Below are 22,901 nucleotides of genomic sequence, written 5' to 3' on the forward strand. Positions count from 1 at the left end.
CAAGCTGCTTCACCTATTCCCATGCCCACGGGGGAAAGCTGGCAGTAAATGCCCAGACATGATACCCAATACTTCAATACAATAAGCAAAATCTCGAACACCTGCCTCCCTGGATCCTGCTGGAGATTTCTCTCCTCCATTCCTTTGTTTGACTCCGTGAATGGCAAACCGAGTTTAAAAAGCAAATCTAAAATAATTCAACCATGAAAAAGGAAATGCCTATGCTTTTCATATTTTGTTTTGTTTTGTTTCTTCCCTCTGCAGAGACGTGGTAGTTGAAATGGTACCCATTAGAAGCCTGGAACAAATAATCGTTTATGGCTACAACTGAAACCTCAACTTTATACCCTCAGAAAGGACCCTCTCTGGTTTCCAAGCTCCAAGAGGTCCCAGTTGGGTACGTTGTAACCTGACCTTCTCACAGGCAATAAGCAGCTAGCACACGGCATACATCAAGAAGAGATGATTTTTCGAAAGAATATTAGGTAAGGAAATGCTCTCATTTCTCAGTCACCCGTAAAAACTGGCACGTGGAAATTACAAAACAAGTCATCAGTCACCCCAAATTCTCTATAGGCAGCAGGGTTTTAATGGGGCTTTCTTCAGGGAACCTTTGTGACCATGTTCCCATGATGCCTGTTTCCTGTTATATCACTCAGCACACAGCAGGAGTGGTGTTTATTTTAAGTTTGCCTTCCCCACCAAGACTGTACACACCATGAAGACAGGAATCATATGCCCTACTTAACCACGATATCCTTGGGACACTGCACGGTGTTGAGTATGGAAGAAACTTTTAAAATCTGCTGAATGAACTGTCCAAAGAAATTAAACAGGATCAATATCTCTTTCTGCTTTTCTTCTTTGCCCTCACTCTTTCCAGTCTATTTTCAGCTCAACAGCACAGTGGCATCAATTGGGACATGGCTCCGTCTTTTCTCTTTAAAGTTCATAGAGATCCCGGAGAAACTGAACAGGCAGGAACTGGGAGGTATACAATCATGGCTAGGCCATGTCAGAAACTGGCAGTTGGGAGGCAGAGAAACCCACTGGAGGGAAGGTTAGCACTCCTGGACATAGCTCTTGAATTCAAAGGCAGAAGCAGAGCCAGCTGGAGATCAGGAGGAGGAGGAGGAGAAGGAGGACAAAAACCTTCAGGCATCACCTGTTTTGCTTTCTCTCCCTCTGGAGCCAAGTGGTCCTTCCTCTCTGATTCATACTTCCTTTTAAGGGGATCGGTTTTCACTGGTTCTTTATGCCCTCAAATACCTCACAGCTATAAGGTTTACATGTTCCCAGCTCAAGGGACCAGCTGAGGCTGACACGAGAATTTCCTACGCCAAATTCTAAATTCTGGGAAAATCAGGTTGGCTCAGGAGCAAACAGCCTTCACACCAGGCAAGCCTGGTCTCTCCTGATTTCTCTCTTAAAGGGGAATCGGGAGTTTCTCAGAAAACACAGGATAGGAGGACACACCCCCAAAGCAGGTGTGTTTTTGATCATGGTGTGTCTGCTTCTTATTCTTTTGCCTACCACACCCTAAATTCATCCAGCCCTCTCACACCTATCCTTTCAGACTCACTCCCAACATCATACGCAGCCTTCACCTTCATCCCTTTTCTTTTTTTTTTCTTTTAAAGATTTTATTTATTTATTTGACCGAGAGAGACACAGCGAGAGAGGGAACACAAGCAGGGGGAGTGGGAGAGGGAGAAGCAGGCTCCCCACTGAGCAGGCAACCCGATATGGGGCTCCATCCCAGGACCCTGGGATCATGACCTGAGCCGAAGGCAGACACTTAACGACTGAGCCACCCAGGTGCCCCGGTTCATTCCTTTTCATCTAATGCCCTGTGCTTCCTCCCTCTCCGGGAAACTCCAAATTCTTCTCAACACTACAGAATACTACTATCCTATGCAGAACACGACAAATACTACCTTAAAAGGTATTTTAATAAACAAATAAAGAAGCCATATATTACACATACAAGATATTTTCTTTATGGTTTCTTCTGGATTTGGAATACTACTTATTTTATACCACCATAAACACACCATATGGTCCTCTCTGCCCTGTGATGTCAATGACATAGCCTCTAGGTATACTCTATCTTTCTACTTATTTTGTAACTAATACCACATAATCATTACTTAAGGGTAAGACGAAGTAATCTCTTAACAGGTTTCTTTCTTTTTTTTTTTTTTTAAAGATTTTATTTATTTATTTGACAGAGTGAGAGATCACAAGTAGGCAGAGAGGCAGGCAGAGGAGAGGAGGAAGCAGGCTCCCTGCGGAGCAGAGAGCCCGATGCGGGGCTCGATCCCAGGACCCTGAGATCATGACCTGAGCCGAAGGCAGCGGCTTAATCCACTGAGCCACCCAGGCGCCCCTCTTTTTTTTTTTTTTAAGATTTTATTTATTTATTTGACAGAGAGAAAAAGAGGGAATACAAGCAGGCAGAACAGTCTGCAGAGGGAGAAGGAGAAGCAGGCTCCCTGCCAAGCAGGGAGCCCAATGTGGGGCTGGATCCCAGGACCCTGGGATCATGACCTGAGCCGACAGGCAGATGCTTAACCAACGAAGCCACCCCAGCGCCCCATAACACCTTCCAACAGAAAGAAATGCAAAACAAGCCTTTGGAAATTCAAAGCTATTTCAGGTTTTCTAATGGTCCAAAAATATAGCATAATTCCTTATGCAACAAGATACTACCTCTCTCAAGTTAAACAAAACTAACTCTTTTTTTTTTAATATTTTATTTATTTGACAGAGAGAAATCACAACTAGGCAGAGAGGCAGGCAGAGAGAGAGGAAGAAGCAGGATCCCCGCGGAGCACAGAGCCCGATATGGGGCTCGATCCCAGGACCCTGGGATCATGACCCGAGCCGAAGGCAGAGGCTTTAACCCACTGAGCCACCCAGGCACCCCAACAAAACTAACTCTTGATCAAAGACAGCTACTGTGTTTTCTATATACATTCAACTTCTAGGAACATAGAAGTCAATTTCTGATCAATTGTGAAGAATATAGCCTTTTGTTTTTTTACCTCTCTGTGTAGTGGTAGGCATCCAACAATAAAAGATTATGGAAAACACCTTGACTATATGCACCTTATTCATTTGCAGACCGTGGCAACTAGCTCAGTGGCCTGCATATAGCAAGTATGCAATAAATGTTTGATCCACTAGAATGTGTACTTATAATGTAAACTTATATCCATTTATTTACAAATTAATACCTTATATGCATGAGGCTTTCTATGCGTTCATATAAACACGTGTAAATAGATCAGCATGTTGATTATAATGCTAGAAGACAGTCTTCTCAATCATTACATTCAGATCACCTAAGGATCTTATTAAAAATGCAGATTTTGATTCAGTAGCTCTAGCATGAAACCCAATACCTGCATTGCCAGTAAGTTCTCAGGTGACCCTAATGCGGCTGGTCGAAACACATTTTAATAGCAAAGTGATGCCTTTTTCTCTCCCTTCAGTAGAAGGCCATCGGCAAAATATGCAAATAATTCAAGGGTCCTCCTTCTCACGACTGTGTTCAAGCCCTAGGAAAATGTCCAATAATGTTCTCAGATTCAAGTCTGCAGTAAGTATTTATGTACTGAGCACTTCTGCCTGGGGAGGAGCTACAGCAGCCTGTAGTTATTCACACAGCTTCATAAATGATAAAAACGCAACTAGAGGCTTCTCTGTATTCTCAGTGACATTCAAATAAAGAGAACGTCAGAGAATGACAGCAAAATGTGTCTGGATGTGCACGTGGGGAAGGGGGCAGAGAAGCAATGACTCAGGATGCTGTGTCCCCATGAGAGTCCTATTCATGTTCATCTCAAGAAGATTCCTTGCTCACCATCCCCGAGCTCTCATCATTCTGCCAAGGTCTGACTCTCCTCTGTCTTCATGGTCATGGGAGTGACAGCTCTCTGGAGCTGACTACAGACCTTCCACACGTCCTCTAGTCAGATACCATGTCAAGTTTGATGAAAAAATGAGGCCACGGATAAGACTGGTTATATCACTCAAAAATCAGGAAAAGCAGTCCATCAGAGAATCCCTTTCTGTTTCCTTTTACCTGAGCCCTCACCACTGCCACAGCCTAAAGAGAAAGTTCACCAAGGCCTTTTGCTATAGAATGCCCATCTGCTGGTGGCACAACAGGTCAAGGGCCAATATAAGAATCACAAGAAGTTTCTTCTTCCCTAATGCAGGATTGATCCCTTGGGTGAGCTTCTTGGTTATCATTTACTTACTGTAAAATTCTGAAGGCATGCAAAACCTCAAAGATAATTTGAAAATCACAGAAAGCGATCATATCCTTAATAATTCATTTGTTCATCAACAAGCAAAATTGCTATTTATGTTATCACAGAATTCTCTTGCTAGGGGCATAAACTTAATCATATCTACAATTTAGCCTGCATTTATTTTGGCTGTACACTGTCGCATGTATTTCCCAAACCAGGACACTCCTATCAAGGGGAAGAGGTACATACTGCAGCAAGCCAGAGGGTAAGCAGGCCCAAGACAACAAACCCGAAGAGGGACTTTGTAGGGTTTCAATTTCAATTAAGATGTGAAGGAAGGGGAGTCAGGGAAATGTTTACCAATATAACTAATAATGAATGTACATAATTATCTTATACTCAAACATGGAATAGGATACCCAAACTTCATTAATTTTTAATAATAAAACATCAGACTAAAAAGAAATTTCCTATTTTGGGAAGCCAGCTCTTCCCTCCCAATAAGAAAACCTCTGCCAGCACACCAATCTAAGGATCAGTAGTATGTGTTTTTTTTAAATATATTTAAAAGATTAGCTATTTATCAGTACAAGGACATATTTCTCATATAAAAGCTTGAGGAAATGAGATTGACCTCCAATTAGAATGTTTCAATCTTAAGCAAATCCTTGTGAGAACTAAATCGTCAATGCCTACTGTCTTGTATTTGAATGAATAACATAACAATAATGCAAGCAAACTTACTTCACAAATGTAATCACCGGGTAAAATTTTAAATGTTGAAGGAAGTACTCCATGAAAAAGTTAAACAAAAAGTTGGAAAAGAGGGAGACAGCTGTAATCAGAGAGCCTGTGTGCTACAGTCCTTTTTCCATTAATCTTATTCAGAAACTATGAATATATATAGTCAATGTCAAAACAATTTTCTTATTTTACATACTGAGAGCTAAAATGATTGAATATGGTACTTTCCATTGTAATGATAATCCCAACCCTCAGACATCCCTACTCAAGAAGAAAATACAAAGGCGACACTCTGGAAAGGAAGAGGAGGTGAGGCCCATGTCTGATTTTTAAAGACAGAGATCCAGATACCTACCAGGCATCACTTGGTATATGCTTGGCCAATACTGTCCACTGTCTCTCTTTAGCCATACACGAACGGTCCTGCAAAAGAAAAACAATACGTGTGTTAAATCACAGTGTTTTTAGTCATGGGAAAATGGTGACAGAAACCAAGCCTCTTAACTTTAACTATGTTATGTCTTAATTAAATATATTACAGATATTTATATAGATAGATCTTAATTATAAATACTTATAAATAAACATGTAATACATAAATAATACAAACACCAATACATATATAAATATTTATAAATATAAATAAACATTTACAGATATAACAAAATAAATATATATTTATAAGTAACTAAATATATTATATTTACTTATATATAACTATATGCATGCACACCACTTACGCCTCTCCATAGATCCTTAAATTGAAGGCTTGTGCACACTTAGAATTATACGAGAATTACACAACTCTTGAAGTATTATCCTTACATGTCTGTATATACACATGCAATAGTGAAAGTGTTTGAAAATTACTATTTTTATTGTTGTTCTGCCTGTCCAAGTTTGTGACCTTTGCCTTAGTCTGCTGGAAGCATTCATCTGTCTGGGGAGTTACTAGGTTTTATTAGTAAAGGAAGTGTGAAGAGATGAAATGAAGCATCTAACTTACACTGAAGGGTTACACAGTAAATCCACAGTCTCGCAGGCCAGGCCACTGTCTTGACAGAAGGTTTTTCCAGACATGGTCAGGTAACATAAACTCTGAGACTCAGATTCCTGAGCTAGAAGCTGACCAGTGGGCCTGGATGGAACATGGAAATCCTGCAGCAAAGGCTGTGAATAAAGTTCCGGGCCAGCGGTCAGATACAGACATGGCAGAGACCCAGAGGAGCTCAGAAAGAAGGCGCCAGAAAGAAAATGAAGCAGTCAGAGAGTACTACTAGGTTCTCACTAACCAGAAAGGCCCACCATGAGTTAGTTACACCAGCCGTGACAGCATCTGCACAGGCCAACAAGGCAAACACATCTAGAAGGTAATGGAACATTCTTCTAGAGACCAGAGGCAGTAGGAGAAATCAAACCAAGAGAAATAAGCAGTTCCCTACTGGTGGGAGATCCCACAGACCACACCACTCACCCCACACACTTAAATCATCCCAGGCTAAAAAAGCAAAGACTGAGCATATTTATCTCACACTATTTAAGTCAATGTACTAGACTAAGTTTTAAATTGTATTGGATTTTTCAAAAAAATAAAAAAATAAAAAATAAATTGTATTGGATTTTCCCCCTTATCAATGGGTCTCCTATATGGAGTACTAGGAGAAAAACTAGACGATATGCAGACACAATAAAGAAATACCATTTTCTCCCCACAACCACAAGATAACAATGTAGTGATATACAGTGACACGATTACATATACATGTAAAAATTCCTTCCTCTTGTTCAACTATCCTAGTTTATATAGGATGGACAGATATAATGGCAAATAATTTGTAAAAAGTAATTCCATACATATACCATTTATATACATAGTGCTACACTTAATTTTTTTAGAATATGCTGATATGACATTTTAATATGGACATTGTTATCTCGACAAAAATAAATACAGGTGACATCACAGAGAAAGGCACAGTGAGAATCTCCAGGAACCAGTCCCTATACCAAATCAGCTACCAAGCCAGCAAGAACTGTCAGAATCACTATTTTAGAACTCTGAAGTCCAGTTAGGCACTTGCAGCATCTAAAAAATCACAAATATGTGGAAATCAAACAACTTAACCTTAGACAACCAAAGATCAAAGAAGAATCGCTAGGAAAATCAGAATGTATTTTGAAATGAATGAAAATAAAGACACAACATAATAAAATCAGTGAGGGGAAGTGAAAGCAGTACTCAGAGGGTAACTGATAGTAAATTCCTATATTAAAATAGAAGAAAGACCTCAAATCAATAAACTTACTTTACACTTTATGGTACTAAAAGCACAAAAGCACACAAACCCAAAGCCAGCAGATAAAAGTACGTAATAAAGATTAGAACAGAAAAAAAACAAAAGAGAGATTAAAAACCAAAGACAGTATCTGTGAAACTAAAATGTGGTTCTTTGAAAAGGTCACCAAAATTAAGCTTCAGCTAAACTAATTACAAAAAGAGAATATAAATAATTGAAATCAGAAATGAAAGTGGGAGCATTACTACTTAAAAGAAATGAATTATATAATACTATGAACAACTGTATGTCAGTAAATTTGATAATCTAGATTAAATGGAAAAAATCCCCAGAAACACACAATCTACCAAAACTAACTCAAAAAGAAATAATCTCAACAGGCCTAGAATAATTCAAGAGATAGAACCAGTAATCATAAATAATAGTGCAGGACCAGATGGCGTCACTGAATTCAATCAAGCTCTTAAAGAATGAACAACAATCCTATACAACCTTCCAAAAAATAAAGAGGAAGGACTACTTACTTTCTATCATTTTATGAGGCCGGCATTATCTTATACCAAAGTCAAAGATACCACAAGAAAATAACAGACCCGGGGTGCCTGGGTGGCTCAGTGGGTTAAAGCCTCTGCCTTCGGCTCAGGTCATGATCCCAGGGTCCTGGGATCGAGCCCCACATCGGGCTCTCTGCTCGGCAGGCAACCTGCTTCCCTTCCTCTCTCTCTGCCTGCCTCTCTGCCTACTTGTGATCTCTGTCTGTCAAATAAATAAAATCTTCAAAAAAAAAAAAATGAAAATAACAGTCCCATATCCCTTATCAATACAGATAAAAAAAAATCCTCAACAAAATTCTAGCAAACCAAATCAAACAGCACATTGAGAGTATTACATGCTATGACCAAGTGCAATCTGTCAGAGGAATACAAGGGCGGTTCAACATAAGAATGTCAATCAGTGTAATGTAGCACATTAACAGGATGACGGGGGGAAGACACAGATGATTATTTCAGCAAACACAAAAGCACTTGACAAAATCCAACAACCTTTCATGATAACTAACACTCAGCAAACAAGGAATGAAAGGAAGTTTTCTCAACCTGATAAAAGATATTCTTTAAAAACTCACAGCTAACATCATACTCAATGGTAAAGACTCAAAGCTTTCTCCCTAAAATCAAGTACAAGACAAAGGTGCCCACTTCCACCACTGCTTTTCAACATAACTAGAAGTTCTGGTCAGAGTAATTAGGCAAACAGAAGAAATGCAAGGCATCCAAATTGGAAAGGAAGAAGTAAAACTATCTGTATTTGCAAAGGCCATGATTCTACATACAAAAAATCCCCACAAATCCACAAAAGCACTACTAGAGCTCATAAACAAATTAGCCAAAATTGTGTGGTACAAAAATCAATACACAAAAATCAGTTGTGTTTCTATACACCAGCAACAAGAATTGTGAAAAGAAAATTAAGAGAACAATTCCATTTATAATAGCATCCAAAAGAATAAAACCCCTAGAAATGCATTTAACCAAGGAAGTGAAGGCCTTGCACAATGACAACTACAAACATTGCTGAAAGAAATTAAAGAAGACACAATGGGAATGGGAAGTTATCCCATGTTCATCAACTGGAAGAGCAGATATTAATATGACAACACTCCCCAAAGCAATCTACAGACTGAATGCAATCCCCTCAAAACTCCAACAGCTTTGATTGCAGACATGGAAACATCAATCTTCAAATCTATGTGGAATGGCAAAAAGCCCCAAATAGCCACAACAATATTGGAAAGAAAAACAAAAGTTGGAGGCCTCCCAATTCCTTATTTCAGAACTTACTATAAAGTTTCGGTAATCAAAACAGCATAGTATTATTAGCAGAAGCATAGATGTGAATCAACAGAGCAGAGAGTCCAGGTATGGGTGCAAACAAACACCATAAATTTTTGATGAGGGTATCAGGATACTTCAAGAGGAAAAGAATAATCTCGTCAGGGCGCCTGGGTGGGCTCAGTGGGTTAAAGCCACTGCCTTTCGCTCAGGTCATGATCCCAGGGTCCTGGGATCGAGCCCCGCATTGGGCTCTCTCTCTTTCTCTCTGCCTGCCTCTCTCCCTACTTGTGATCTCTATCTGTCAAATAAATAAATAAAATCTTTAAAAAAAAGAATAATCTCGTCAATAGATGGTACTAGAACAACTAGATAACCGCATTCAGAGAAATGAAGTTGGACCCCAACTTCACATACAAAAACTAGGGATGGATTAATGACCTGAATATCACAGCTGAAACTAAAAACTATTAAAGGAGAACACAGAGGCACATCTTCATGACCCCGACTTCAACAATGGACTCTTGAATTGGACACGACAGCCTGAGCACAAAAAATAAATAAATAAATTAGACCTCATAAAAATTCAAAACTTTTGTGTAACAGGGACATCATAAAGAGTGGGAGGACAAGCTACAGAATGGGAGAAAATTTTGCAAATCATATAGATGATGGAGATTTAGTGCCCATACTCTGGAAGAAACTCTTGTAACTCAACAAAAACAAAATGACAGGCAACCGAATTCAAGGGTGGACAAAGGGCTTCAGTGGACATTTTCCCAAAGATTAACAAGTAGCCAAAAAACACATGAAAAGATATTCAACATCACTGGTCAACAGGGAATGCAAATCAAAGCCACAGTAAGACACCACTTCCCACTCACTAGGAAGGCCTATAATAATTTTTTTATGGAAGTTAAGTGTTCTAGAGGCTATAGTGAATAGGAACACTCATACACTTCTCAAAGGAATGTATAATGATGCAGCCACTGTTGAAACTAGTTTGACAGTTCCTCAAAAAACCAGCAAACCATATGACCCACTAATTCCACTCCTAGGTATGTGCTCAGAAGAACTGAAAACAGGTATGCAAACAGATATGTGTTCATGTATGTTCATAACAGCACAATTCTTGCCATTTGCTATAACATGGATGAATCAAGAGGATAATGTTAGGTGAAATAAGTCAGTCATAGAGACAAATACCATATGATTTCACTCATGTGGAATTCAAGAAATAACGAACTTTTTTTTTTTTAAAGATTTTATTTATTTGACAGAGAGACAGATCACAAGTAGGCAGAGAGGCAGAGATGCAGGCAGAGAGAGGGGGAGAAGCAGGCTTCCCGCTGAGCAGAGAGGCCGACACAGGGCTCGATCCCAGGACCCTGAGACCCTGACCTGAGCCAAAAGCACAGGCTTAACCCACTGAGCCACCCAGGCACCCCAAGAAATAACAGACTTTTAAAGATAGAGCACAAACTGGTGGTCGCCAGAGGGGAGGTAGGTGGGGGATGGGTGAAATAGGTAAAGGGGGATTAAGAGTACACTCATCACAGTGAGCATGGAGTAATGTACAGAACTGCCAAATCACCACATTGTGCCCCTAAAACTAATATAACACTGTATGTTAACTACACTGGAATCTTAAAAAGTAATAGATTTTTTTAAAAAAGAAAAAAAATGACAGCACAATTCACAATAGCCAATAGGTATAAACAACCCTAATGTCATCTGCAGATGAATGGACAAACAAGTTGTATATATATAAAGTAATATAATATCAGCCATGAAAAGGAATGGAGCACTGACACATCCTAAACTTGCTTGAACCTCAAAAACATTACACTAAGTAAAAGCAGCTAGACAAAAAAAGCCACATACTGTTTGATTCTTTTAAATGAAATGTCCAGAACAGACAAATCCATAGGGAGAGAAAGATGAGAGGTTGTCAGGGGATGGGGGGGGGGGGGCAAGGGGAGTAATTACTCAGTGGGTAATGGTGTGTTCTTCTGGGGTGATGACAAAGTTTTGAAACTAAAGATAGCTGAATGCAGCTACACCACACTGTGCACGCACTAAATGCCACTGAACTGCACATTTTAAAGTGGTTCGCTGTAGGTCATGTGAATTTCACCCCAATAGACATTGAAGAAGAACAAGCAATACAGATTTCGCGTGGAGTTGAGGCAACCACCTTCGATCATGAGACAACAAGCTTGAGGACAGGAGACATGCTGAGGTCCACAGGGTTGAAGGCAGAAAGGGCCTGGCCTCAATAGTACCCCTGAGCCAGCAACCCTTAGAGTAACTGCAGACTTGTTTGTGAGATGATTTCCTCTATTTTTACCCGAAGCCACTGTCGAAGGATTTTGTTACCGGGATCGGAATACATGTTAACCGACAGAGAAAATGAAGGAAAGCAATGTCCTTCTTTAGGTTTGGGGTCTGTCCACGTACATGATTATGCTGTCATTCAGAGATGGGGAACAATGGAAAAGGGGAGGACTCGGGGTGAGAATCATGAGCTCACTTTTGAACATTTAAATCAGAGGTGTCTTTGAGATAGCCAAGAGTTCCTAGTTCATGGAAAAAGAGAATTATAATCAGAACCTACGGCAGAAAGTTGTTGTGAAGATTAAATGTAAGCTTCTTTTTGTTTTTGAAGATTTATTGATTACTTGAGAGAGAGAGAAAGACTGACTGTGCGCATGAGTGGGGAAGCAGGCAGAGGGGGAGAGAATCTCAAGCAGACTCCCCAGTGAGCATGGAGCCTGATGTGGGACTCAATCTCATGACCCTGAGATTATGACCTAAGCTGAAATCAAGAGTCGGTCGCTCAACCCCGACTGAGCCACCTGGGCGCACCTTTAAATGGAAGGTATCTGATGTACAGCAAGCACTCAGTAATTGTCAACAATTATTATTATTGTCACTATTATCACTATTTAAAAAAAAAAAACACATGAATCCACCATTGCTTGGGAGAGTTCAAGATCCAAAGCCTTTCTGGCTTTGCCAACATATGGAACATATGAATCCTTGATGTAAGGGATTTTTCGCTGTACATTATTCACCCGTCCCTTTATCCATTTCTTTCACATGTATTGAATATTTGCTATGTGCCAGGCACTGTGCAGGAGCTCCATGTGGACAGACATGGAAACATCATTACAAGCACGAATGATAAGGGCTATGGGGGATTTTGAATCCACATAAGGCAATGTAGGAAAGGTATGTAATCCACGTGTTGAAGGGTGGCAGGCTGACCCTGGAGGGATGGTGTTACCTATTATCCCATTTACTTCCTTCACTGCACTAGCCACAGCCTCTCATTTGCTTTACCCACTGACAAATGTGCTTATTATCTGAAAAAAAAAAAAGAAAAAAGAAAAGAAAATAGCATGATCATAAAGAACATTCTTTTATTGCTCACTGCTATCTACCCAGAGGCTGCCAGAGGGCATCGCATATGGCAAATACATGCTAAATACGTGGTGGGTGAATGCAGATAGGCTAGTCCAAGGCGGCAGAGACTGCTGGTCATCTACACTGGACTCATTCTCCTCTTCTTCCTTAGCAGCTGTTATTGTAACCTGAAAGGGAAGGGCAGAGCCCAAAGGCCAATAAACAGAAGACAACGGACCACAAGCTAGACAGGATGCTTGGCAGAGGTGATTTGCTAAGGATACTACTTCAAGGGAACAAAAAGAAGTCTACTGTGCTTCACAGGGGACTGTTTTTGCCCACAGAATTCCAAACATGGCCTCCCGACAATCCCAACAATTATCGATCTCGTGTCACCAATGAGGGCTCTGAGGCACAGAGAGGCCCCAGGTCATGCAAAACCACAGTGTGAACCCAGGCAGTATCTAGCCTCCAAGACTGTTCCTCTCAACCACTACGCTATGCAAAACTCTTCCCACCATGGGGGGGGGGGGGGGCAGGGCATGAAGGCAGGAGAACAGAGCGAGCTGCATTTTCAATGTACTGAGTTTAAAATAGCTATAGAGGTGGACCAGCTTCTGTGGGGATGAGAGCTGAAAGGAGCAACTAAACCGGGCGTGGCCAGGCTGTGACACTACTGTGTTATTAGTACAATCAATGCTCCTGGCCTTGCAGATGCATAAATCATAAGGTTACATAGATATGTATGTATGTATGTATGTACATATAAACAACAGTGAGTCCAAAAATTCCAGTAAAAAAGGTACATAACAATACAGCTAATAAAGGTCTGCTTTAATTTTTTTTAAAAGATTTTATTCATTTATTTCAGAGTGACAGTGACAGAGAAAGAGAAGGAGCACAGACAGCAGCAGAAGGAGAGGGACAAGCAAGCCCCCCACTGAGCAGGGAGCCTGAGGTGGGGCTCTATCTCAGGATGCTGGGATCAGGATCTGAGCCAAAGGCAGACGCTTAACAGACTGAGCCACCCAGGAGACCCTGTTTTAAGATTTTTTAAAATAGCTGTATAGGTCAAAAGGGTGGCAGGCTAATATTAGTTTTAACTTTAATAACAGTGACAAGCATTTTGCAGAAACAACAGCCCCCAAAACATGCTGTATATACATTTATTCCTTACCATAGTTCTATGAAACAAATCATCCTTGATTTTATTGTTTTTTAAAGATTTCATTTATTTATTTGATAGAGAAAGTGAGAGAGCACAAGCAGGGGGAACAGTGGGGAGACAGAGGGAGAACCAGACTCCCCGTTGAGCACAGAGCCTAATACAGGACTCCATCCCAGGACCCTGGGATCATGACCTGAGCCAAAGGCAGATGCCTAACCATCTGAGCCACGTAGATGCCCCACAAATCATCCTTTAGAGGTGAGCAGGTGGGATGCCTGGGTGGCTCAGTTGGTTAAGCCACTGCCTTCGGCTCGGGTCATGATCCCAGCATCCTGGGATAGAGTCCCACATTGGGCTCCTTGCTCGGCAGGGAGCCTGCTTCTCCCTCTGCCTGCTACTCTGTCTGCCTGTGCGCTCACTCTCTCTCGCTCTTTCTCTCTCTGACAAATAAATAAATAAAATCTTAAAAAAAAAAAAAGAGGTGAGAAGGCCCAGAGAATTTAAACAATTTGCCTGAACCACTAACCTGCAGTTATTTTAAATTCTGTACTCTCTTCACTAAACATATTGCCTTCCTTATACCAACATGTATTAAGAGTAACTGATAAATTTTATAATTAAAAATAAAATTATATAAAAGTATTTGCTCCCTTATCTTTAGAGGCATATTAACAGTTTAAAAAAGAAAAAAAAAAAGGGCACTACATCCTAGAGGTCAAAAGTAAAATTTAGACAGCTAGGAATTTCCTAGATAAATGTAAATTCTACTATACAAAGCTGTAAGTATTAATTTTTTTTGCAAATTATATTTTTAAAGCAACACAAAAAGTTTTTAATAGTAAGTGAAAAACTTTTTTCCTTGGAAAAAAATTCAAGAAAAAAACCAGCTGTGATTAAGAGTCATGGTTAAGCCAGCAGAGGTCAGTGTACTGGAGAAAAATCCGTGTCCCTCTTGAAAAGCAGAGAAAACGCATTCACCCCACACACAAAGGCCTGGATTCACGGGAACCTGACAGAGCCAAGCACCTTGAACTGTCTACCTTGCAAGGTCTTGTTTTCTTCTCCCCCTACCAACTCTTTTCCCCCAAGGTCTCACCAAAGGCAGAAACAGACACTAAGACAGTTGGGAGAAGCAATTCTCATCTCCAAAATAATCTGACAAGATATCCCCAGTGGGCCTCAGTCAGTTTAGCAGCTGGGCTGTTTTGAAAACAGCATCATCTTATTCTATATTGGACACTGCTGACCACATTTCAACAGGTAAACATTACTGTTAACTATTAGCCTTAAATATTATTCCTTAAACCTACAAGAGTTTTTCTTTTTCTTTTCATTTTCAAGGTGAAAACAGATGTTGGATGAATTGTAGTCTTTTTTTTTTTTTTTAAGATTTTATTTATTTGACAGAGATCACAAGTAGGCAGAGACGCAGGCAGAGAGAGAGAGAGAGAGAGAAGCAGGCTCCCTGCTGAGCAGAAAGCCAGATGCGGGGCTCGATCCCAGGACCCTGGGATCAGGACCTGAGCCAAAGGCAGAGGCCTAAGCCACTGAGCCACCCAGGTGCCCCTGAAATGTAGTCTTTATCAACACTCCACCATGAGCAGTGCACGTGTGCTCCTTGACTGGGTTCTAAACACCACCAGAGAAGGAAGTCCATTTTATCATACTCGGCATCTGCCCAGGGCCAAGTTCCATGCCAGGTCCAAGAAGCGGTAGTCATCATTTCCAAAAGATCAAGAGGATCAGTCAAAAGTTCCTCCCCACAGCCACCCAACCCCAACATGTCCACCACCAGGAAATTCTCTGATCACACCCAGAATGTGATCAATGGCAGCAAAGAAGCTGATCTGAAACCAAGAGATCTGTACCCTGTGCTGGCGGGGAACGGGGGATGATGAGGAAAGAGCTTTAAGTCCTTCATTCGATAGCTCCAGTGTCTACCAGTCCCTAAAGAAATGGGAAATGCAAGGAAGGGCATTCTGACCATGTCTCCCATCCCACTCCAGCTCCGTCCAAAGAATGGAATCCAGTGCCTGCCTCTACTGCAACCTTAACTAGGCTGGGTGTGACCTCCTCGCAGGCAGCCCTCCCCCAGCAGCCAATGTGGTCACCCAGAGAGATCAAACTTTCAATCCAGCAAGGGAGTCAAAAGTTCCCTTTATGAGATTCCCAAATTTTAGTTTTGTACTTGACTTTCTTGTTTTAGACTGTGCTAGATACACACAAGCTGGCAATAGAGTTTAGTAACACCAAGTTGCTGAACTATGTATGTGTACACACACACACGGCCAAGCACCATACCGGGCCCACTCCCACCCCCATCCTACCCAGGAAAAATAAACCCTTTGTTCTAAATTCTAGCAGTTTTTAAGAGCCCACGTATAGAGACGGAGACAATGAACGGCAGGGACTGGAACTTGGGATTTTCCAAGACTACTCAAATCTCAAAGCGAGGGATTCGGTCCCATTGCCTCACAAGTGCATCTATATACATTCACTCACTGACCTGTTGATCACTTAAACACCCACTAGGCACAGGATGGGAATCACACTAGAGGCACAAAAACAAACAGTGCCACCTCTGTTCTCAGAAACTCGCTACCCACTGCATGCGACAGGCGGCAAAGCACCACAACTCAACAACTCAGCCAGGTGAGAGCTTGGGCTGAACGGTTCAGATGTTAGGGAGACAGTCCCAGAGATGATGGTGTCTGAAATGCAGGATGAGGCAGCATCTAGCAGAGGAAGGGGGCTGGGGATGGGGGCGTGCTCCTGGTAAGGGGAGCAAAGCACGCACACGTGGAAGCGAGCTGGCAGAGAGGGGCCCAGAGGGGTAAGGAGACCCCAGCTGGACAAAGGAGCAGGCGGGAGGCCACACAGGCCTCTGTAGGCCACGCTGACGTGTCTGAGTTTTACTCCGAGGATAATGAGGAGCGACTGAAAACCAAGCAGCCAGTTCTAAAATCAACATTTTTTGGTTTGTCTGGGGAAGCCTGGAAGAAGAATGCTTACCCTGAAGCAACCAGTGTGGTCAGAGAGTAAACCAGGAAAAAAGGATCCAGCTCGGGACAAGAGAAGAAGGCAGACTTCAGAGCACTTAGGACATGGAAGCGTCCAGACTCGGGGGCTGACCGGGTATGGGGAGCTGCAGGAATGGTGGTCCCATTCACCAGGAAGTGACTTTTGTAGAAGGCAATGCTGACTTCATCTTGAACTTGCTGGGTGCGGGGATGCCCCAGTTAGGACTGTCGAGGACTGAATTGCCTTCCTACTCCAACGACGTCGGTATGGGCCACCAAGGACATAACCAACAGCCTTCACTTCTCAGACAGAGCACATGTCCTCATTTTTGGTCCAGAAAATAAGGTCGTTATAAACATACCTAAGAACTGAACCAAATTCACAGTGAAAACGTGCCCGTAATAAAAAACTATCTATATAGGTCACTTTTCTGAGAGAAGAGGGAAGATTGGGGGTGGTGACAAACAGTATACCACAGGTTGCTAAGCTACTGAATAAAATAAGACGAGGCGTCTACCCATGTTGAAATTCAGGCTTTTAAAAATGTGCCCTAGAATGATGCAACGTTCATTAGTTACCATAGCAATGAGCTTCACTTCCCAGGGGACAATTGTTATTTTTGCCACCACTGAAGTAACTTGGGGGGCGAGGGGGGAGTGCGGGGGGATGGGGGGAGTGATGCCGACTGTGTTTTCAAGACCCTGAATTTTCAGGGAATACTCGTCTAATAGATCACACACTGCAACCTCAATACAAACAGAAGGCAGCCCCTAGCGATCGGTGGACGAACAGAAAAACTTGAAGCAACAGGATGGCAGTCAGTAACTTTTTGTAGTTTTTACAGTGACTTGTGAAAGGGGGAAAATGCCTCTAATGCAAATAATGTTGCAGAAATTCTTGGAAAACATACCTAAAAGATTTTTTTAAAGCCATTTTCCTGATTATTAATAATGAAAACAGACCACCGGATTCTCATTATATGCATTCAAATCACATGTAGTGAATAAATGAAACCCAATCATTTACAAAACCCTGTGTACCTCTTTACGGAGGGTTTCTCCACAGCTAGACAGACTGCTGTGTGGATTGAATTAAGGCAACTTAGGGGTTTGAGACAGAGGGGCTCAAGCTGGGCACTGTCCAGCCTCGTGACACCCCCGGCAGCTCCATGCCAAGCATTGCCACCCACTACATCAGACCTAACAAACATTGCCGAATCACAGACACCTGGATTTTCTTTCTCACCTAGCAAGCTAGCAATCTGTGGCTGAAGAACAGCCATGGCTGGTTTAGATTTCAAAACCTGGAGCTTTTCCTGGCATTCCTGCTTGAAAAACAGTAACAGCCATTCTGGTCATTTGCAGTCATGGGCTTCAGAGAGACGCGATTCTTACAGCCGTCACCAGACAGTATCTTAACCAACTGGGTGCCTTACTTTGTCTTGGTCTCGTTTCGTTCAATAACAGACCTAACACAAAGGTCACATAAGCCTTCACAAGGTAAAAGTTGAAATCACAATCAAGTGGCAGTATCTTCATTGTCTTTTCAAATCTATAAAATGAAGTCTCAAAATGAGGTTAAATGGACCAGGTAAGAAATTACAAACACACACAAAATACATGGGATGACTGTTTCTGACAAGCAATAGTAAGAGCCTCCCCCCATAAGGTCTTTTTTTTTTTTTTAAGATTTTATTTATTTATTCAACAGAGAAAGAGAGAGATCACAAGTAGGCAGAGAAGCAGGCAGAGAGAGGCAGAGAGAAGCTGCGCAGAGAGCCTGATGTGGGGCTCAATTCCAGGACCCTGAGATCACCACCTGAGCCAAAGGCAGAGGCTTTAACCCACTGAGCCACCCAGGCGCCCCCGCCATAAGGTCTTAATTCTGAGTGGTTTCATTACTATTAAGCACTACTCTGGGGCTGCAATTAGTTTCCTAGCCTTCCAGCCCTGCTTGTTTATTTTGTTTTCTTGGTGAAACTCTTTGTGGCTAATGTTTAAGCACAGCTTCCAGTCTTTGCATAGTTATGGGTCTTAGAATTCCCAGACTCCCTCCCTCTCACCTCTCACTACTGTTACCTGCAGATCTGCTCTCTCATTTTAGCACAACTCCCCAGGTAAGCCTACCAGACTCCTGGGCAGAATGAAGGTCTGGAATCACACTGCATCTTGCCAATGTCAGAACAGTCACATTGCCTTCGATCCATGAACTTTGAGAACTTCAAAGAAATTTTTATTTTTTCATATTTTTACCTTAGATTTTTTTTAATACCTATAATACTTTTACTTTAAATATATATAGTACTTAGCCCAGAGAAGGCACTTGGAAAACGTCACATAAATACATAAAAGAAAGGAAAAAGAAGTGGATATAGAAGAGAAAAAACATGAACACATTCCCAGTGCAACAGTGAGGAGTAACCCATAGGCCAGCACTAGGAATGTACCAGATCAGAGAGGCTGGATGGGTTCCTGGATATTAGCATCAGCAATGCCATCTGTTCCTCAGCCAGAGTCCCTCACAGGCAAAAGAAACAGGAGTACAAGCCTTGAACTGTCAGTCTGAGCAATTCAACAATATGAGAGTGGAGTGTTCATCAAGATCACCCACTAGGAGGAATACGGATGGAATTGCCGGAGGAAGGATGTGATTTAAATATTGTTCTTGCCTCTATCCACAACAGGGGGGCCCGGTCTGTCGTCCTCCTCCTCACCCCAATATTCCTACAGCCCGCTACAGTGCCAAGCACGTGATAAATGCACAAGAGGGACTTAATGAAACAGTAAACTGAAAGAAAAAGCAGTGATTCGGTGGATGCCCCTGGCCAGATGAACTGATGATGACTTCCAGGGTAGCCACATGTAGCAAAATGGCTAGGAAGCTTGCTACACCTTAAAAAACAAAGCAGAGCTGGGAGGAGGGGCAAATGGAGAGTTACTGTTCAATGGGTATGGAGTTCCCATCTGAGAAACGGGTAACAGGGACCCACAGCAGTGTGAATGTACTTCATGTCAATGAACTGTACACCTAAAGGTGGTTCAAATGGTAAATTTTTTTAAGTTTTTAAAAAAGAAACAGGCTCTCTATCTCTCTGCAAGTGTAACCTTCGCAGAGGTGCCAAAGATGCAGCCATCAGAGGAACAGTAAAGAGCATCCTTGGCTGAGAATGTGTAAAAGGAATTCACTTGCTCACTCCAACAGGGCAGGGCAGCATCTTCCCCTCCAGAATCCAAATCCAACTGGGACGTAGGGTTTGGAGGAATCAGACTTGGTATCCTATGAAAAAAGGAACAAATGAGTTTCTGAACCATGTGTAAGTGCGTAAGTTTACATAACGAAAGGGGATGTTTTCAAAAGATTATGTTGGCAGTAGCAAGCAACTTGGATTAGACAAGAGAAAAATTAAAAACTAGAAGACCATCTGAGAGCTTCCTCTAGTGATCAACAGGTTAAAAGAGAGTCATGGCAGGGGATTAAGGAGGAAGAACTAAGTCCTAGAACCATCTCTAAGAATAAATCATAGGATGTGGGGCGCCTGGGTGGCTCATTGGGTTAAAGCCTCTGCCTTCGGCTCAGGTGTCCTGGGATCGAGCCCCGCATCGGGCTCTCTGCTCAGCAGGGAGCCTGCTTCCTCCTCTCTCTCCCTGCCTGCCTCTCTGACTGGTTGCAATCTCTGTCTATCAAATAAATAAATAAATATCTTAAAAAAAAAAAAAGAATAAATCATAGGATGGATAAAGAGCCAAAGGTGGCTACAACATTTCCAGTCTGGAGAGCCACAGAGATGATGAAGACAGATCGTGATGGAGTTACCACCCATATTTGAAAAACAAGAAAATTTCCCCAAAGTCAACTCACTTTTCCAGAAAGAGAAGCTGGAAAATCTCACTGATTTTCGGCAGCATGACAGAATAGACACTGAAAGACCTTCCAGATTAAAAGCAATCAAATGCTGGCTTCAATTTAGTAGAATCTGGTTTTCTTTTTGGTGGTGTTATTTGAAAACTTGTTTGAAAGTGAGGGATCTGCAGCTCCCAAAACTCTCATAAGGGAGTTCTTAGCAATTTTAAACTATTACGTTTTTAACCTTAAGAGTTTCTGTTGGACCCTGTAGATCTTATGTATCCATTTTAATGTCACACTGGGCATGGGCTATAGGAGAAAGGTCTAGAGCCTAACCAACATGGGAAATCTAATAAGAAATCTTATTTAAGCCAAGATTCCAAAGGCTACACCCTTGGTGCAAGAGTATATAGGAGACATAACCGCCCTCCCGCATGCAGAAATGGGACAGCAAGGAAACTCACCTACATAAAAATCAATCAATAAATCAAGCTGTTTTCTATAAGTTGACCCTCCTGAAAGATTTGTACAAATTTACTCTTCTTTTGTGATCTGAGAAGCCTCTAATGGAGAATTTAATTTATTTTAAAGATTTTTTATTTATTGCTTGTCAGAGAGAGAGCACAAGCAGGCAGAGTCGCAGGCAGAGGCAGAGAGAGAAAGCAGGCTCCCTGCTGGACAAGGGGCCCGATGTGGGACTCGATCCCAGGACCATGGGATCATGACCTGAGCCGAAGGCAGGGGCTTAACCAACTGAGCCACCCAGGAGTCTCGAGAATTTAATTTTTTTTAAAAGATTTTATTCATTCATTTGACAGAGAGATCACAAGTAGGCAGAGAGGAAGGGAGAGGGAGAAGGGGAAGCAGGCTCCCTGCAGAGCAGAGAGCCCAATACGTGGCTCAATCCCAGGACCCTGAGACCATGACCTGAGACAAAGGCAGAGGCTTAACCCACTGAGCCACCCAGGCGCCCCCTCCTTTCCTTTTTTTAAAAAGATTTTTTATCTATTTGAGAGAGAAAGAGAGAGAACGAGCACTGGGGAGGAGCAGAGAAGCAGACTCCCCGCTGAGCAGGGAGCCTGATGTGGAGCTCAATCCCAGGACCTAAAGATCATGACCTGAGCCAAAGGCAGACACTTAGCTGACTGAGCCACCTAGCCCCTGAAAGTTACAATTTCCTTTCCTAGATAACTGATCAGACTACAGCTATGCTCCCATTTCCCTGATGTCCTAGAACTTTAGGCTAAGAAAATATTCTCTAAGAATGAAGGTAGACCTTGTTAAAGAAAATAGGAATTCAGTCACATATCATTAGATCATAACTAGTTTTTCTTTGGTGTCCATGTTCTCATAAGAAACATGCCACACATGTTTTTCAACACTACCTTTTATATTTCAGTGATGATTGGAAATGCTCCATGAATAATATGGAGCCAAGTTAGGCAAGACATGATTTTGGGAAATAACTTCCACCAATGAAATTAAAGAAAGTAGAGCAGAAAAATATAAAATCCACCCATTTTGCCTACCTTCCTCTATTTCTCTTTATCCTTTACAAAACACCCTAAGGTGAGTAAAGCAAGATATCATTCATAGTCAATGTCTGAAGGTGTTTGGAGTCTAGAGGAATTAAACAATTTGAACAAAATGACAGAGGAAGATGGTGGGAAAAGTAACATGAAAAGCCTACTTTCGGGGTGTCTGGGTGGCTCAGTCAGTTAAGCATCTGACTCTTGGTTTCAGTGCAGGTCATGATCTCAGATTCCTGAGCCAATGGTCCGCCTCTGCACTCAGTGGGGCTCTGCTTCTCTCCTTCACCCCTCCCCCCTGGTCACATGCTTGCTCTCCCGCACTTTAAAATAAACAAATCTTTAAAAAATAAAAATAAAACAGAATATATCTTTTTTAAAAATCTTGAGGTCTTAACTCATAACTGTATCTATAACTGTATGTAACAAAAAGGCACAGCCTCCTTTGAGTACAGAGGAATTATGAATAGAGAAATAGTAGTGGATGTTAATTTCAAGTAGTACTAAGCAGTATCGTCATCCAGTTGGCTATCTGAATTGGTTTACCAGGTCCTCCAGAATCCTTTGTTGGTATTAATAATTAGTTCACAAATGAAACACTTTTTATTTCTAGAGAATGGATAATAATTTCTGGGTCTCTAAAATTAATGAGCAACCTAGAAAAAGTCATGCTTTTAAGCTGTTAACAGCTGAGCCAAATTACCTGGCATTTTTGCCCAAAAGAAATCAGAACAAAGTATCAGAATAAACCTGCTAAAACATTTTTAAAGTTCTCATGTTCTCAATACACAACTTAT

At 41.7% G+C, this 22,901-nt stretch overlaps 1 protein-coding gene across 1 annotated transcript in view; it reads right to left on the reverse strand.

Moving 5' to 3' along the window:
- WDFY2 (WD repeat and FYVE domain containing 2) overlaps positions 1–22,901 on the reverse strand; it is a 180,506-nt gene that overhangs the window by 97,832 nt on the left and 59,773 nt on the right. Inside the window, exon 2 of the mRNA XM_045978127.1 lies at positions 5,362–5,429. Coding sequence (XP_045834083.1) covers positions 5,362–5,429 — 68 coding nt within the window. The remainder of the gene's footprint in view (positions 1–5,361; positions 5,430–22,901) is intronic.

The sequence above is a fragment of the Meles meles genome, chromosome 14 (genome assembly GCF_922984935.1).
Source record: "Meles meles chromosome 14, mMelMel3.1 paternal haplotype, whole genome shotgun sequence".
Classification (NCBI taxonomy): Eukaryota; Metazoa; Chordata; class Mammalia; order Carnivora; family Mustelidae; genus Meles; species Meles meles.